General features: G+C 34.2%; 1 protein-coding gene across 1 annotated transcript in view; it reads left to right on the forward strand.

Moving 5' to 3' along the window:
- Positions 1-20,228, forward strand: part of LOC132757202 (uncharacterized) — a gene marked incomplete at its 3' end in the record, with an annotated part of 43,544 nt that overhangs the window by 9,034 nt on the left and 14,282 nt on the right. The window contains exons 4-6 of the mRNA XM_060748409.1: positions 18,427-18,510; positions 18,977-19,111; positions 19,774-19,905. Coding sequence (XP_060604392.1) covers positions 18,427-18,510; positions 18,977-19,111; positions 19,774-19,905 — 351 coding nt within the window. The remainder of the gene's footprint in view (positions 1-18,426; positions 18,511-18,976; positions 19,112-19,773; positions 19,906-20,228) is intronic.

The following is a 20,228-nucleotide window of genomic DNA, read 5'->3' on the forward strand; positions in this document are numbered from 1 at the left end:
TACATTAGTACTTAATTTTATAATTATATTTTGTTACATTTTTGTGTGTTTATACGTTTATATATGTGACACAATATTGTAAGTGTTTATGTATATTTCCCTGAATAAATCGGTACGGACATAGTTAATCATGTGTACCTTTTCCCCTAAAATTTAACAATAGCACATGTAATTAGTATTTAAAACGTCAATATCATAGCTGTTTTTAAACATTTCATTAAGATTTTGGTTTGCAGCAAATCTTCTTTAGACAATCATAATTGTATCTTTTTCAGTGTGTTTATTAATTTACCTCAAATAATCTTTTTATTTTTTTTTATTTTGGTAGTCATTTGTTTGTATCATAACATAATTCCTGCTTTAGTCATAAAACATGTAACCATTTTGTGTCATTTACTCGATTACCAGCGAACTGTACACTGTATATCCATTTGACCCATATACCATGCGCTATTTGAGAGATCATATCGGTAAAATCATTAAAATGTTAATTGTAGCAGTTCATTCTTTAATATATTCGTATCTTCCGTTAATCGATTAAATTGCGGTAAATTTCAAATAATCACTGATTGAAATTCAGATTTCAATTGATCTGACATTTTTTTTTCCTGGGTTATTTATCTACAGTCTGAATAATTTACTTCCTCAAGCATTGTAATACATTTTTAGCTCGACTATTCAATAAGAATAAGTAGAGCTATTGTAGTCACCCGAGCGTCGGCGTCGGCGTAACCACTTATGTTAAAGTTTTTCAAAGTCCATTGACATATGGCTTTGAAACTTTGCACATTTATTCACCATCATGACCCCAACTTGTAAACAGGAGGAGGTAACTGTATCAAGCATTTTGACAGAATTATGCCCCTTTTTCGACTTAGAATTTTCGTTAAAGTTTTTGTCACACCTCAAATATTTTCAAAGTCCATTAACATATGGCTTTGAAACAAGTTGAAATTTTATACTCTTCTTTGAGAGCATAAAAGGACTCTCTCCAAGGCCTTTAACTGTAATATGGATTTAAAGAAAAAATTTGCCCTTTTCTTTACTTAAATTTTTTTACATTATCAAGGTTTTCTTACTATCAAGCACTAAGAATAGTCGAGCGTTGCTGTCCTACCTAGCTCTTGTTATTGTATCAGAAATCAGACAATGGTTGAGGACATGACTGTATTGGAAAATCACAAATCTTTGTGTAGTAAAAAATTAGTTAGACTTTTATTAGAGATGTAAATGTAAATTACGCCGGCACCATTGTCACAACATTGTCACAATATAGCATACCGTAAAATATTCGACAGCACGTCGATTTTCATAGGTCAAGAAGAGTAAAAGGCTTTTATAAATGAGGCCCTGACGGAAGGTAAATCATTTTTAATAACAGTGTTACAAATGATATAATCCCCTTCAAGACCTACACGGCTGTACCAATATTAAACAAACGCACAAACCCTTTTTTCAAACTCGTAAATATCATTTTGTATGATGTCAAGCAAATCTATGTCACAAACATTATAAATAGGATATAGATTAGAACCCCTAATAAAAACATGATATTTTCTATTTAAAAAAACGTATCGGTCTTTAGCCAAAATTACAGTATCATGATTTATTCCGACCACTGAAATACCTTTTTTCCAAAAGTCTTTAACCATTCACTACATTTTGGTAATACGATGTTGTAGTCTACTTATCGAAAAAACAACAACAAAAACTTTAATATTTACAATGCTGTCCACTCTTCAAAGCGAAAAAATAGTTCTTACCTATTCCTGACACTTTGCGCCCAAACGTGTTCAACCACCCTCCTCATGCCTCTAGTTTTGGTCATCAAGTTGTGTCTTCTTATTTATATCTGCGGTTATACTCAACCCATGCAGTTGGACCGTTCCGCTTTTCTTCTTTCATTTTTGGCACCAACTGTCATTTCTTTACTACACCCATCTAAGGAAATTGTTCTTGTTTATAATTTTTTATTGTATCTAATGTTTAAATTGTTAACAAATCTAGGAACGATGTTTCTTGCTATACCTGATACCGACGAACTCTTTTAAACGACGTTCTCTCTACTGCACCCATGTCTGGCTTTCGTCGATATGTGTAAATAAATGCAAGGTTGTTATGCATTGATTGTGATTGCAAATATCATGATCATCTTATAAAACATAGTTCTCTTTATGTAACGCTGTTACTATCATTTGTAAGACCTTAATAGAAATGCGTTTTTGTTTGTTTTCACGTGTAATATATTGAAAATAGCGTACGGGCACAATCCTCTTCGGACAAAATCCTCTTCGCCCACCCGGACAAAATCCCCTCCATGGGTGGATATAATCCCCTTCATGTTTTTGCAAGCTGGACAAAATCCCCTTACCTACCCGGACAAAACGCCATTGTTTCATAGGTTTCTAATGTATTATTATGCTCCATAAAAATTGACGAATAATGAACTTTTGTTTTTTGATTTATAATTATGTATTAAGTTAACCTGTATAATTATATAAGCTTTGATAAGACATATATTTTTTTTATTTGTTCTGATCAATTTTTCAATTTTCAACCAAATATTCATTAAAAACAATTGAATAAGTTTAGCAGTTTTAATTATAATTCCATTATAATTCCAATCCAAATTAATGGACATTGATAAACTCTCTCCAGAAGGACAATTCTCAGGTTGAAACGGATAATGTAGTATGTCGCTCTCATACCCACTTTATAAACAGTAAATTCATCCGAGGGGGGGGGGGGGGGGTGTCCCTATAGGTAGCAGTTTTATTGAGGGTATTTTGTCCACTTCAACATTTCACACATGAAGGATGAAGGGGATTATGTTCATCAATGGAGGGGATTATGTCCAGATATACAAAAATACATGAAGAAGATTTTGTCCGAAGGAGATTTTGACTGATTTTCATTGAAAATATGTTACTGGTGTAAATCCTTTAACATTTCGCAAAAAAATTAAACTAAATCTTTCACAGAACTATTGTCTTCAAGTGCCCTGTCGCAAATTGTCCGGATTTTGAGATTTGATGACAGAATATTGGTCTTTTGCTATTTTTAGCAGTCACTCAAATCCTTTTTTCAATAATGTTTCTCTTTTTAAAGCAAAATTTAAGAAGAAAAAAATCTGCGCTTGCTAAATATTTCATCTTTGTTCTTCATACAAATTAGAGTCTTTACACCATAAAGTCACAGAATGCTTCAGATAGGTATAAATCATTAGTTCTTTTAAAAGGACAAACATGAATTTTAAACGTTCAAATAATGGTGTTAGAGCATGTTAGATGCATATAACCTGGTGATATAGTAGCATTGATTATGAAATCATTTGTCATAAAAGTAGCATAATGTAACCAAAGTACTATTTTGACTTCCATACAAAATACTTCATCACCATTACTGTACTCATCAGCAAAAGATAATTGATTAGGTAATTTACAAACGAGTAACGTTTTGAAAACTATAACAAGGTTTTAAAATAGAAAACTTTTTAAAAAAAAAAGCATTTCTTTGGTATAATAGAACTTTCAGTGTTCATATTGTCAGTGTTTATCGGTGAATGAATGTCATATGTTTTATCATAGAGGTGTACTCTTCTATGTTCAACTCTTCCTACAACTGTTATGAGATTTCAGCCATAATTCAAGTAGATATCAGCGGCAAAATTAAATATTTTGATATTCACGATTACGTCAGCGGTGCGACAAAAATTTAAAGTGACCACATGAGCGGATATTAATATGCTAAAAGTGGCGTATTATTGCAAGGAAGATTTTTTTTTGCAAGACGCACATTTTGCAAGCTGATTGCTAAGAGTTTTCAGCCAAATTTAGAAATGTTGTTTAAAAATATGTTTTCTTTCCTCGTTGAACTTGTACTATTTCTATTTGGTATAATATAAGAAATAATATACGGTACTTAGGACCTGATAGCATCATAATGAACTCCCAATCAGCCCCAAATATTGAACGGACCGAATCCGAATGTCCATGTCCATTCAATGTATGTGGGCTGACTGATCGGCCTTAGTACTGTCTCCGACATCAATGTGTGTGGCCTGACTGATCGGCCTTAGTACTGTCTCCGACATCAATGTGTGTGGGCTGACTGATCGGCCATTGTACTGTCTCCGACATCAATGTGTGTGGCCTGACTGATCGGCCTTAGTTCTGTCTCCGACATCAATGTGTGTGGGCTGACTGATCGGCCTTAGTACTGTCTCCGACATCAATGTGTGTGAGCTGACTGATCGGCCTTAGTACTGTCTCCGACATCAATGTGTGTGGGCTGACTGATCGGCCATTGTACTGTCTCCGACATCAATGTGTTTGTGGCCTGACTGATCGGCCTTATTGTACTGTCTCCGACATCAATGTGTGTTGGCTGACTGATCGGCCTTAGTTCTGTCTCCGACATCAATGTGTGTGGGCTGACTGATCGGCCTTTTGTACTGTCTCCGACATCAATGTGTTTTTGGCTGACTGATCGGCCATTGTACTGTCTCCGACATCAATGTGTGTGGCCTGACTGATCGGCCTTAGTTCTGTCTCCGACATCAATGTGTGTGGGCTGACTGATCGGCCTTAGTTCTGTCTCCGACATCAATGTGTTTGGGCTGACTGATCGGCCTTTGTACTGTCTCCGACATCAATGTGTGTGGGCTGACTGATCGGCCTTAGTTCTGTCTCTGACATCAATGTGTGTGGGCTGACTGATCGGCCTTAGTACTGTCTCCGACATCAATGTGTGTGGCCTGACTGATCGGCCTTAGTTCTGTCTCCGACATCAATGTGTGTGGGCTGACTGATCGGCCTTAGTTCTGTCTCCGACATCAATGTGTGTGGGCTGACTGATCGGCCTTAGTACTGTCTCCGACATCAATGTGTGTGGCCTGACTGATCGGCCTTAGTTCTGTGTGTGTGGGCTGACTGATCGGCCTTTGTACTGTCTCCGACATCAATGTGTGTGGCCTGACTGATCGGCCTTTGTACTGTCTCCGACATCAATGTGCGTGGGCTGACTGATCGGCCTTAGTTCTGTCTCCGACATCAATGTGTGTGGGCTGACCGATCGGCCTTAGTACTGTCTCCGACATCAATGTGTGTGGCCTGACTGATCGGCCTTAGTTCTGTGTGTGTGGGCTGACTGATCGGCCTTTGTACTGTCTCCGACATCAATGTGTGTGGCCTGACTGATCGGCCTTTGTACTGTCTCCGACATCAATGTGTGTGGGCTGACTGATCGGCCTTAGTTCTGTCTCCGACATCAATGTGTGTGGGCTGACTGATCGGCCTTAGTACTGTCTCCGACATCAATGTGTGTGGGCTGACTGATCGGCCTTAGTACTGTCTCCGACATCAATGTGTGTGAGCTGACTGATCGGCCTTTGTACTGTCTCCGACATCAATGTGTGTGGGCTGACTGATCGGCCTTAGTTCTGTATCCGACATTTCCTCCGAGACTTCAAAGTGTATTGGCTTTCACTAGCTTTGGCGGCACTTGCTATCGTCGTTTTAGGGCGAATGTTCGCTTGACACATATCATTTTTAGGTTGATGTAAATGTAATCAACTGAAGTGTAATGAGCTTAAATACCTACGGGAAAGATATTCAAAATGTATTCAACGAACTCAAAATAGAAATCTTGCCACCGAACGATGCTTAACATTGAAACAAAACCTTATTTAAACATTTATTGAGATTTGGCTTCAAACGAAGGAACCGCCGGTCAAGCATCTTACATGATATAATTCATTATTAAAAATTAGAAAACACAGGTTTACGGTTTCTTCTGATTAAAAAAGTCGTATATGATAATATTCCATTCAATACTTAATTTACTAAGCCAGAACACTGTATCCGAAGTCATTATCTTTCACAATTTTAGGTTATTGAGTGCAATCTTTAAATAGTAGAATAAATATAAATATCAACTGATTGTCAAATTTACTACAATATTTTATAACAATACTTCAGCACGCGGTATTATTTATTTATGACTTAATTCCTAGGGCTTTTGATAAGGCGGGGCTTAACAATTTCAAAACATTACAAATCTCCCAGCTATTTATGGAACACTTAATAAAATCGTTAGACAGATGCAAGTATATTTTATTGACCATTGAATAACACTTCAAATCTACCCTTATTTGACTTATCAATATGTTTTGTAGTAGCCAAAGCTTTGAAGGTATATGATACCAGGATTGTAACCTGGACTTCGGTCAACTTACCGTTTCCGAAACCCCATAAATTTGTATAATACGATATCTTTTTCACATTAGAACTTTGACAAGGAGGACGCGCCCTCTTCAAATTAGTTTTTAGTCATTTCATTTTAAGTTAAAATAAATATCGTTACCAAATAGTCATGATAATTTTCTTTATTTCCTTATAGATCTGCGTGAAATTAACAAACAACGAGTTATATTCGGATTTACTCTCTGGACGTAAATATTTATTATTGTTATCTATGTTTATTTTATCATTTTAACATTTTTCAACACCTGGATATATCTGTAGGATAAATCTCCATGTAAATTAATGAGAACTGACTGGTTGCTGCATGTCAGAAATTTTTATGTAAAATTTTGCTTTCTAATTACATGTACATGTATCTCATATCACGGTTAAAAATAATTTATCTTATTTATACATGTATTTCAACTTCACAAATACCAAATTATTGTAAACTTTTTGTCAATTCATGAATTGTGAAACAGTCAAGTTCTTAATTAGTTTTTTTTACTAACGCAGTTTCTTCTCTGTTTGATTGAGCTTTATAGTCATAGGTCATTTGGTGACTCAGCAGCTTTCCACCAGCTTTACTGGTGGAGGAAGGCACCCCGGGCCCCTACGAGCATTATTTCAGGAATGAACGGACAGCGACGCTCCGCAAGCTAGCTTGATAGTTTCCTTACATGAAATTTTCCGAAGTCTCTGGCGAGATTCGAACCTGCAGCGGTGTGGGACAAGTGGTAGCACTATTCTTGATATACACTTTGAAATATGTATCAAGTTAAGTACATTGTATTAGATTTTAAACGAGTTAACATGATAGGAAACAATAGAGAATTTAAATAATTTCTACGGGGTGACTGATACGATGTTATATTTGCAAAGGTTATAACCGGATGTTTATTACTATTATTATTTAACCGGAGAAAAATAGTTTTGTAGCTTTAAGCTTAATTTATGGTTAATGGCCCATTGCATCAATAAGTTTTCATAATTTGTAAGATGAAAACGTTTATTGAATGAATGATTCTTTAAACGTAAATTAAAGTGAGATAAAGCTGGTTATTATTTTGAAACACCTCATAACATTTTTATAGATAGAAATATATTGCTAATGACTTTCTTGATTAAATTTATTCATTTTATTTCTTCACACGGTTGTGTCAGAAATGTATTCGTCTTTCTTTCGTATAGTCTTTTTTTGTGATTAGAGTACTGTCTAGAAATCAGAATATGTACATAAAGTATCACTGGGAAATATGTTAAAATCAAAATGAAAAATTGCAGAAAAAAAACGTTGCTCATTTTTAAATAATTGTATAAAAGTAAAAATGGCCAACATTTGTCTGATGTTTCAATAATTATTTAGTAATTAAGTTAAAAAACAAACAACAAAAACAACAATGTTAATTACATGTATATATTCCTATCTTTCGCCATTTCAAATAAAACAGGATATATAAATGGATTCCGTACGTCTACCTGTCTATGTGTCCGTCTTTCCGCCCGCCGAACTATCCACCCGGTCCATAATTCAGACATTCATTAAGGGTTTTTTTAAATAACTTGGTACAAATAAGAAAACCATAGGAATAAGAAAACGACGTGCCATACGTAACACCCCGACCCCTACCGCCAAAGTTAAGTCAATATTGTCTGTTAATTGGTATATTTCATATTCAGCAAAGGCTTCTGAAATAATTTTGCTTAACACCTTGACCCCTCATCACTAAGGTTCATTTCACACTTACAGGTAAAGGTTACCATTGTCTGTATTTGCCTTGTTCAAAGAATGCGGTGTTTGAATTCAGTGTTGTACGGTGCTCCAATATTCGAGTCATTAGGCCTTTTTACAACATATATTCCCTAAAGTTTACAATAGAAACACACAATTTTGTATGGAACTTGAATTTATGCCTCACCATAATATATACACGTTAGGTCATAGAACAAATACATCGTCGTTTAAATGCATGTTTTTGTGGCAAATACGAGTCATGTTGAGGTAGACACGATCTTTTGTAAACACTATTTCTTCCAAGTATGTATTTTTTTGTGAATTGTGTTGTGCTAGATTAACGATAAATTGTTTCAAAAATTCGACGGAGTACTTAAACAATTGGAATAAATTTGCAATGCCCAGCAGTAAGATATTTTTTAAGCTATTACCTGCAATTTGGTTATCCCGCCATTAATATTTTGTCCAGAAATATACGGTGTCTCGGTCAGAAGTATGATATTTTGACGTTGCGCGGAAAAGTTGTGGTAAACGCCCTATAGTCAAGTCGAGAAACTCGTGTGCATAAGATTAATCATTACGTAATAATTACCGTATATATCCTGTCACATAACTTCATATAATACTATTTTTCGTAATAAATTTGCTCAATTCTGTCTGACGTTTTGCGCACATTTATCTACATTTACTATCTACATTTACTAGGATTTGTTAATAGAAGGTATGTCAGTTATTTCCCTGTGAAGATGTATATTTTATATTCAAAATAAGCCTCCCATAAAATTTAACTATTCATGAAGATAATGAATTCCATTTCTAGGATAAGAAATTTTTATGTGTAAGTTCGTATTTGTCAACAAATACGTTAGCCTTACTGTTTTCAACTGTTATAATACAAAATATAATATTACATGTTGCCCTGTTTATAATAGAATCTCGTCAAGTTCCGTTTCCATTTTCTGTGACAATTTCAACAAGTACTAATAAATCCACCTGAAATTATTATATAATGAAACCCCAACGAAAAGAATTTTCAAATAACACCAATATATTACAAGAGCGTATAGCGGTTTGTATCTTTGATTGCTTTTGGAAACATGACAAAGTACATAGATTATAGGTAGGTTTTCTTGCAATTAATATTTAAAAACTAATCTTTGGTTAGTAAAACAAAAAAGCATGTAGGCTAGACATTTACCGTATTTGGATTAGGTCTGCATAGTATTTACAGACCCGTGTTGCCTTTTTAAACAGCTCGATCGTTACGATCTCTCGATTTTCAAACATGTACAGACCTATTCCTCGAACGGTAACTATGACTTACGGTACTTTGATTTCCCTTCTTGTTAGTGTTTTAAGGATTTAAGGAATATTAACGTTAGATTATAACAAAATTGAAGTAGACAATAAGTCATTTAAAGGGTTGTAAAATTTGTAAATACATTACAGAAATCAGTGGTTCGGAACAAATCGATGTACTTTTCTTTATAATATAAAAACATATTTTTTATTTGATATTCAAACGGAGAGCTGCTGTAGTAGATGGACATACAGTATCATTTCCTATATTTATCAATAGTCTAAGAATTTCTGTTGAAATAAAGGTAACGGAAAACAAACAAAAACGAAGGATTGAAAAAAAGGAAAATAAAAATACTTATTATGAATAGTATGAATTATGATAAAAAGTTGTTTGATTATGTGGTGTACTTATCCGACTTATCGGACTGTTTTTTACAACATACGGAATTTATTCTCACCTTAAAATGCACCGGATCTACAACAGGTAATTTTAAATTCGACAACTAGTCTAAATCCACTTACATTATGAAAGATACATTCCACATCCCGATGTTTAATGATGAATAATTCAATTACATTCATAAATTGAAGTACAGATAACTCGAAAACAAGGACGATGACTCCTATTTTATTTACTTGGACTGTTTCTAAGATCATGCAAAGATTTGTGTGACTTTAATTGTGGGAGGTGTCTATTTGTAACCATTTAAAAGTAATGCATCCTATTTAAAAATGGGCTATCCATCACAAACATGTTACTTGTAAATATATTATGCAGAAAACTGTGTGACGGTTTGAAAACCAGGGACTTTGGATTTTTATCTCTAAAGAGTGAACGGAACGTCGTTGTTTCTACTCAGATGCCCGCTCAATCCTGAGATAATGCACGAACGGTTCTTGAAATATTCCTCGACATATGACCTTTACTTGACACCCAATCAATCAATCAATCAATCAATCAATCAATCATATTTCTATTGTTGTTATTGATGTGTTCGTGGTGTTAGTGCTACCATTGTCGCCGTGACGTCGCTAATGACGAAAACTCTTAATTAAGGTAAGATACCTGTAATGGGTATATTTAGGAACCTGATCAAGCTTATTATTTTATCAAAGTACTCTATTTAACTTATTCAATTGCAACTTTTCAAAGACATTTACCATCAAGTTTTCAAATTATAAGCATTTTTATGTCAATACCCCCTCCCACTAAATTGCCCCCAAAACAGTGGGGGTAGGGGTAAGGAATATATATGAAAAAAAAATTTTGCAGCTTTTACCTACAATGTAAGTGTTTATTATGTTTCAAGACATATATTATGATAACAAAATAACAATAAACTGTTTTTACGAATTATCCGTTTACAAACAAAATATACTTTTTGATAATTTCATTTTCATTTTATCAAAAACTAAATTTCTATTTGTATTGGATATAAATATACGGATAATTTATTCATTTAGAAATAAAAAATAGTCTGTTTACGGAAACGGGCGAGAGGTAACGGATGTGCCGATAAGTTACGTAGAAAGCCGACATGGCACGGAAAAACCCGATTCCATTACAGGGATCTTACCTTAATTAAACCATTTCATGGCAGAGACATGCGGTGCAGAAAAGGGCACGTTAACTACTGCAATCGCAAAATATTATCTTATTCTAAATTTTCTCTCAAACTATAAAAATTGTTTTCTAAACATGAACAAAGTACGTACCCAATAAGACATTTATGACGAAGAGAATTATTTAATTGATTGCATAATAAAAATTTAAATGATATAACTTTTTTTTATAAATATGGTAGACAGCGAAGTTATCTGTAACTAATGGTTTGTCATTCGCGTCTCGGAATCGGTGAACTGTAAAACGAAAACCGCATTATGCATATTTTACATATGTATGCTGTAAGTATAGATATAATCGCCGTGCAATGTTGCATTTATAAATCTGAACGGTTACTGGTTTATTTTTATATTTGACAGTTAATAATACAATGTGAATGTATGAGACGGAACAGTATGATAAGTGGTATTCATAACTGGTGTATAACAGATTATATGAATGTTAATTCACTAAAATCCAACATTCTACATTTCTGAAATCCATCTTTACCTTGTTCAGATTATGTGTATAGAATACGAGATACCCTCGCCAAGGCTCGTTCCCGATGGAACCGATCACCCTTCGGTTGGGATTTCCCTATCCTCTCTCTAACTCAATGATAGATTCTATGAATGAAACATATACAAAAATGTACGAAGCTACCGTTGTACCAGTTATCATATATGCATCGTCTGTTTGGGGCTGTATTGGAAGATTATATAAATAATTGGAACTGTTAAAAAAGAAACAACCCGAAGACAAATTAAGATTACTGTATATAAACATTTAATAATGATTTTGAAACTGAAAAACATTGTAAGTAAGTAAGTATTCAGTAAGTCACATAGGGCTGCTTCAGCGAAATTTCGTAGTGTAACAGCACAAATAGGTATAGAGGCATGAAGCTACATAGGTTTGCCAGTGGAACAACCATTCTGTTCCCAATGTCAGACTATGATAGAGGATGAAAAGCATGTAACAACTTGATATGCTAAACAGTGGTTTAGGTACACTCTCATGCATTGATTAAGTAGAGTGCACATATTGTGTTTCGAACTGTCAACAATTTGTTTTGGCATACTGAATAGACACAAGCACTTATTTTATAAAACTGACATTTATTTAACTAACTTTGCGTGTGTTTTTAGATGATCTTATAAGAAAATATCTTTTATTATCTTCTAAACCTGATTTGATTTAACCCATTACGCGATATACACGCCTTTTAACGCCTTTTCACCCCCTTTTTTGTTGTCTCAAATGGTGAAAAAATGACTTATTGAGGCCCCCAACACTTGTTTTTGTTTGAGAAATGTTGTTAAAAAAGTGACCACTTTTTCGGCGCGTCCCCCAACCAAAAGATGTATCAGGGGGTTGCCAGAACGGGGATGTGCCCCCTTCTGTTTTGGGGGGTTGAAGGTGGCGGTAGTCCACCTCATCGCTAAGAAAATTTTGGACTTGTGAGAGGCTAAAAATGACACCAGATTGATTATAAGGTAACGTGTAACCAATGCTGAAAAGCATTTGACACTATCTCAATCCATTGAGAAGTTGCAGCACTTTGAAATCAATTTTGATGAAAAAAAATATCAACGCAAAATAGTGATTTTTGGCAATTTTGAGATGTCCCCTCGTTGCCATGGTAACAGAAAATTTAAGCCCGAGCATGTTGTTGCAAGGGCAATGGTCCAGTCAACATTTGTGCCAAGTTTGATTAGTATTGAAGCAGTTTTTGTAGTATTATAGCAATTTGAACTTGTAACGGGAGAATTTTCAACGGAAACAGCCATTTTTCACGAAATGCTCATAAAGTAATGGGTTATGCCTAGGTCACAAATAAAACGGGCGCCGTCCGATTAAACGATTTTTATAAAATCGGCAGATTTTTTGATGTCGTGGACGCCGGGCGATTTTAAATCTGATACCTTGCGTGGTCACGAATGAAACAGTCGTCGGGCGATTTTTGCCGAGTGGATTTTACAGAAAGAATTGAACGGATCAGGCGGTCGCCGCCCGATGTCCGTATGGCGCCTGTGCGATTTAAAAGTGAAGTGGACGGTTGCCGCGCGGGTGCCGGGCGACAATGACCTTACATTTAATGACATCCTAGATAAATCAGCCAGTTGTAATTATGCCAGCAAAGAAGTCAGCTGCCAAACCCAATGGGAAGGCCAAGGAGTTGGTCCGTGTTGTTGACAACGAGTCACCAACGGCCAGTATCGAGGCCGTAGAAGGCGAAAATCAATCAGACATTCGCATGGACATTGAAGAAAAAATTCATGTTTACTAGTATTCAAAAGAAATTCACAAATATATTTTTGAGGCAATTACAACTTCTTCAAGCTGAAATTAAAACAAACACAAGCAGCCCGGTCGCCGGATGACAAAACGATGACCGCACGGTGCCTGTACATGAATCGTCCGGGTTCCGGGCGATAATCGTTTGAATACTCAGCTCTATTCAGGGACCGGGCGGGGCCCGGCCGATGTCCGCCCGGACGCCTTTTAAATCGGACGCTGTTTTAGTAGAACAAAAAATTGCCAGATCAAAAAAATCATCGCCCGGTCGCCGCCCGGCGATCGAACGATGTCCGCTCGATGATATTTATACTCAGTGACCCCAAAAATTATCGTCCGGCCGCCGTTAGCTTTTAAGTATTACTTAAAACTCAAAGGCGCCCGCCCGATGAGCAAAATTTTCAGCTGCTGCCGTCCGATAGTCACTGCCGCCGGACGGACGCCGGCCGATATTGCGATTTTTTGGAGAAACAGACGCCGCCCGGCGGCATTTTCTTATTTATGACCTAGGCTTTAATGTGACTATAATTTTACTTCCTTTATGGAATATTTAAGGTACCTTGTTACCCCAATACATTGTATCTTAATTAATTTCGGTAGATTGCTTTTTACACAGATTCGCAACTCTGAGTTAAAGTAGAAAGGGTGTTTTTGATTTTTATGTATAAAATTATAATTCAACCTTTTAGTCTCTGATAAATCTTTGATAGGTAATATGCATTTATATTGTATATTATATGTATTTTAATTGAACAAAACTTATTGACCACTCTCTGTCAGAAAATTGAATGATTTTTTTTTAAAATTTGAAAATACAGGTTTTTTTGGGTACAGTTACTTTGTTGGCACAGACATTGCATCATATTTATCGATGTTAATGACAGGTTATTGTTATTTTTTATAATATGACCCTATGATGTTTTTTTTTAAAAAATATATATTTTGAGTAAAATACTCAACTGATCTGTTTTCAACACCTATATTTCTCAAGGAAATTTAAACCAAATATTAACAGAACTATTGTCTCTAAGTTCCCTGTCACACTTATCAGGATTTTTGACTTAGAACTTTCTGACAGACTGATGGCTTTTTATTTTTTTTCTAACATAAAATGTAATATTATTTATCAAAAAAAAAAATCGTTTCTGTGCAATTTCAGCCAAACTTACATAAAGTTGTTGCCACTAAGTGCTCTGGCGCAGTGTTTTGAGATTTGAAGTGTTGAATTTTGAAAAGTTGCATTTGAGCAAGCTGAATTTCGAGTCAACTATCTGGTAATTTCAAGATATCTATAACGTAATTTCGAGCAAAGTATCTCGTATTTTCGAGCCAACTATCTCGCAATTTCGAGCCAACTATCTCGCAATTTCGAGCCAACTATCTCGCAATTTCGAGCCAACTATCTCGCAATTTCGAGCCAACTATCACGCAATTTCGAGCCAACTATCTCGCAATTTCGAGCCAACTATCTCGCAATTTCGAGCCAACTATCTCATTATTTTGAGCCAACTATCTCGCAATTTCGAGCCAACTATCTCGCAATTTCGAGCCAACTATCTCGCAATTTCGAGCCAACTATCTCGCAATTTCGAGCCAACTATCTCGCAATTTCGAGCCAACTATCTCGTTATTTTGAGCCAACTATCTCGCAATTTTGAGCCAACTATCTCGCAATTTCGAGCCAACTATCTCGCAATTTCGAGCCAACTATCTCATTATTTTGAGCCAACTATCTCGCAATTTCGAGCCAACTATCTCGCAATTTCGAGCCAACTATCTCATTATTTTTGAGCCAACTATCTCGCAATTTCGAGCCAACTATCCGCATTTCGAGCCAACTATCTCATTATTTTGAGCCAACTATTCGTTATTTTGAGCCAACTATCTCGCAATTTCGAGCCAACTATCTCGCAATTCGAGCCAACTATCTCATTATTTTGAGCCAACTATCTCGCAATTTCGAGCCAACTATCTCGCAATTTCGAGCCAACTATCTCAATTATTTTGAGCCAACTATCTCGCAATTTTGAGCCAACTATCTCGCAATTTTGAGCCAACTATCTCGCAATTTCGAGCCAACTATCTCGCAATTCGAGCCAACTATCTCATTATTTTGAGCCAACTATCTCGCAATTTCGAGCCAACTATCTCGCAATTTCGAGCCAACTATCTCGTTATTTTGAGCCAACTATCTCGTTATTTTGAGCCAACTATCTCGCAATTTCGAGCCAACTATCTCGTTATTACTAGAAACAAAAAATCGTTATGGCACTACTTGGCTTTCAGAGTAAAATAGTTTTTTTTCATGTGCTTTAAAATTAAATTTATTGAAGCCAGAATTCTATTCAAATTATTTATCTTCCTCAATTTTAAGCTGTAAAGCGCTCATCATTCTATACACTGAAAACGGTTGATTTTCGAATTTACTACGTAATAATATTTTATTACAGTAAATATAATGTTAAAATAATGACTTTAGAGCATGTAAGATGTTTATCGCGTGAAGAATGTAGCACTTGATTTAGCACTTAATGTGAAATTGATTATCATAAAATTAGCAAAATGCAAGCAATGTAGTATTTTGACTTCATCGCAAAATTACTGTTTTCTGGGTGACATAACTTGAAATCACTCTGTTAAAACCTTTAAATATGATACATTGTAGGCATCGTTAAATTGCGTTTTTGCACTACGTAGAATGCGCATGCGCGAACTGCAACATTCATGTTCATCAATATAACTGTACTAGTTAAAAACAACAACAACAACAACAACAACAAAACAACAGAAGCTAAAGATGGCTCAAGTAGTTGGCCTATGAGTCATTTGTTTGAAAACTTTAACAGAACAGCAATAATTAAAATGCTTTTAGGAAAATAAAATAAAAGAATTACTTGGGCATAAAAGGCCTACAAGCACACAGTCATATTTATTTATGACTTTATTCTGAGGGTGTTTGATAAGGCGGCGCTTAACAATTTCAATACATTACAAATCGCTCAGCTATTTATAACACACTTAATTAAATCATTAGACAGTTGCAAGTATATTTATTTTAAAAGTTTATTGACCATTGAATTACACTTCAAATCTACCCTTATTTGACTTATCAATAGATCTTTGTGGTAGCCAATGCTTTGATGGTATATGATACCACGACTGTAACCTGGACTATGGTTTGATTTATCGTTTCCAAAGCCCTATAAATGTGTATTTTCACTCGACAAGGAGGACGCGCCCTCTACAAAATAGTTTTTAGTCCTTTTTCTTTTATTTTTACTAAAATATCGTAACCAAACAATTTTCGGCTAAAAGATCGGTGTGAAATTCACTGGCAAGGAGTTATATTCTTTTTTTTCTTCTGGATACAGAAAATTGACGTAAATATTTATTGTTGTTTATACTATATTATATTTTCTGAATTGTATGTTATTGTATCAATTTAAGCTAATTATGCAACGTTATCAATAAATGATTCTATGCTTTGTTACACTGCAAAACGTCCGTACCGTAAAACGTACCTATATAAACGTTTTGCGGCGCATATCGTCCACATGTTTCTGACGTACATTTTGCAGCAAAAAGGCATGGCCCTGCAGCATAACGTACATATTTTAAAGTTTATATAATTTTCGTTAATTTTGACCAGTTATTATCAGGTTTTATTGTGTGTTAATTTTAGCTCACCTGAGTATGCGCCTGTCTGTCTGTCCGTCCAAAATTAGCTTTTTACCACTCTAGCATCCACATATCCTAAACAATATGTCCAGGGTTATCTGCCTTTGAATTACAATATCTGTTATATTTCACATTGTTACCACTCCAACGCTCTCATTTCTCCTTCAATTTTGACAAATTTTAACAGAATATCTATGACCATAAAATCTCAACAAAGTAAGATTATAGGTAAATCTAACAAAAAAAAAAGCAAATAAGCACTATCTTTCACCTTGTTAGTGCTTTCGTGTCTTCTCCATTGTTAAAAAATATAAATAATATGTATTACAATAAGGTCTCGATCAAGTTCATTTATTTATGAGCTAAAACGACTGAATATGTCAAGAGTTATATGCCTTTGAATAATAAAAAGTTAAGACATATTTTAAAGTCAAATTATTGAATTGTGATAAAACTGCCATTCCTTTGTTATCAATGATCAGATGTCATTCATACATTTATGACAGGACCGGCATTTGAATTGTTCAACTATAATATTGACCTTGAAATGACCTTGACCTCAAAGTCTTCTTTGTCATTTACAGATATTTGGATATCGATGACCATTTCAGACGTAGAATTGAGTACTGATATCAGTTACCCAGATTCTGACCAAGTACATAAAATGTACTTGCTTTTTATTTATAATATTCAATGCTATCTACCCTTGTCATTGGGAGCCTTTATAGACAGGTGGGCGATATAAGGCCACCATGACCTTTTTGCTTTGTTCAATTATAAAATTACATTGTTCAATTATTAAATTACATTATGGCATTCAAACAAAACGCTTACATTACGATATTTTAAAATATGCTTTAGTTTTCATCAAAAGAACACATTGAACTTCTTTATGCGGAAGAATGTTTGTTATGATATACTCTATTACACATTATCTATAGTCGGCGATTTATGTTTAATTTCCATTGAATTACTTTGTATTTGTTACAGAAATATATCGATAAATGTATGCACATCTTTCAAAGAAGGTTTGACTTTAAGAAATTTATTAATTATAATTGTAAAGTTTATCCTCTTCGAAAGTTTGTGTCATTTGATTGTACATTAAGCATTTTATCTATTGAATTATAAATGTTGTTGTGATGTATAAATGTATTTATTGCACGTTAACAATATATATACTAGATAAAGCTATGTAGGTAAAAAAACCAAAAATATAAAAACATTGTTGTTGAAATGAAAAAAAGAAAATATGAACTCAAAAGTTGTCAAAAAATTGAATCACTAAGAAAATATGGTCCACGTGGCTTTTGAAGCTATTTTTGAAATTCAGTGTCCGATAATTGAGTCGAGTTCAACTCGTATACCTTTTGAATATTACTTGTAGTTATAGAAATGGTTCTGACTTTATTTTGAATGTAGAATTTTATACATGTATTTATACTTAAGTGTTTACTTAATGATGATAGGCTTGCTACCATCTGCTAACTGGTATATTGTTGCGGCATTAAGGTACATGACAGAATATGACAACAAGAATGTTAAACAAGTGATCATTTTTCTTTCAGTTCCTGCAATAACTGTTTCAGGCGTAGAAGTTACAAGCATCAAACAAGTGACGGGTACAGACATGCCACCTCAAAACAATGAAAGTAAGTTATATATAGAGGATATTGAATTAGTTCAGGTTCAATACTGAATTTATTGAACGAGTTGAATACAAATATAACATGCGAGCCTGAGCATAATATTTCAATAGAATAAATTTAAAATAAACCAAAACGAATATAATATTCTATTTATCACATATAAAAAGGAACTGTTTACATTAAAAAAGAATCAGTTTGTCATTGATGGGCTTATAGAGTTGCACAATCATTTAGTACGTTTTATAAACAGTAGTTAGTTAACAACAAGTAAGTATAATAATATTATATTCCTAATTTGAGACCTGCTATTTTTCCGTAAGAAATAGATAGAAAACCCTGATTTCAGTGCTACTTTCAAGCCATGCACCCTAGACCATTTGCAGATTTTTTTATCAGAGCTTAATATTGATAATTTGCTAGTGAGGTTTACAAGCATTAATTTGTTTGTTTTCTTTCTTTATTTTCAAAGCAGTTTCACAAATCGAAGAGAAACAAAAGAGAAAGACGTCGGTTCAAGACGCTATTGGTAGGATGCAAACATTGCCAGATGATTTTGACACTGCGCTCAAATTTTGTAAGGAAATCGGTAGCATAGATGACCAAGGTTTGTGTGTAAAATTTAGTTTTTTTATTATTAAGCATATTTGTTTACACGATTAAACATAAAGATACAGAAATATATTGATGGTATCTTGAAAAGGGTAGGAACAGAAAACGAATCAGACTTTGTTTATGATATCTAGAAAAATATAGTTTCACTCTTTTTACAAAGGTATTCTTTTGTTGTCAAAATGTTTACCTTATCGACACTGTAAATGTTCTTTCTTACATTCTCGACATATGTTTAATTTCGCTGAGGAGAGACAGTTGAATCCTTTGTTATCACATTGCTAAATTCTGTAATTGCACAAGTAATATACAGTATATATAACACTTTCTTCATGACTTGTCTTGATTTGCCTACTGTCGATGAACACAATGACCATAAATGAAAAATATATTTGCAAGGAAAGCAAAATTAGTGAGAAATCAATCAAAAGAGGTCTAAGACAAACTAAACTTTTTTGTCATCATTGTTATATCAAAACAAAATGGCGGACATCTATCTTCAAGGTCAAAGCTAGAACAAAGGATTATGATCATTTATCTGTTTTCTAATTTTATCTACAGCTTCTATCTATTTAATATGTATCTCTAAGCATTTTTGTACCATTTATATGGGGAAAAATAATATCACGTTTTAACTTTTTTTTATTTATACAACAGATTCCTTAGAAATAGTATTATCCAGACAAAAGGCTATCAAAACCTTACTTGATGCGATGAAGAGATTTCCGAAGAGTAAGGAAATTCAACTGGAGGCTTGTAAATCGTTGTTAAAACAAGTTCAAAACTCAGGTAAGTTCAACATTTTGATATATGTACGATGTAAGATCAAATAAAAAAGCAAAGAATGTTTCCCACGTTGAATTTATATATTTAGTTATATTTCCGCTGTAAAAATTAAACAAAAACATCCAAAAAGTCTCGTATGACAGAAATATGGTAGTGAATTACTAATTTTACTGTTTATTTTTTCTATTGAAATATTTCATAAGATATAACTATATACCCTTTAAATGTTTCATATTTGTTAATGGTTATATTTGTTATAATTATGGATTATTGATAATTTCAGTCTTGCAATTAAGACTTGGCTTAATAGTAAATTTGAATGAACA

Source organism: Ruditapes philippinarum, unplaced genomic scaffold, assembly GCF_026571515.1.
Source record: "Ruditapes philippinarum isolate M1 unplaced genomic scaffold, ASM2657151v2 ctg4059_1_1_1_1, whole genome shotgun sequence".
Classification (NCBI taxonomy): Eukaryota; Metazoa; Mollusca; class Bivalvia; order Venerida; family Veneridae; genus Ruditapes; species Ruditapes philippinarum.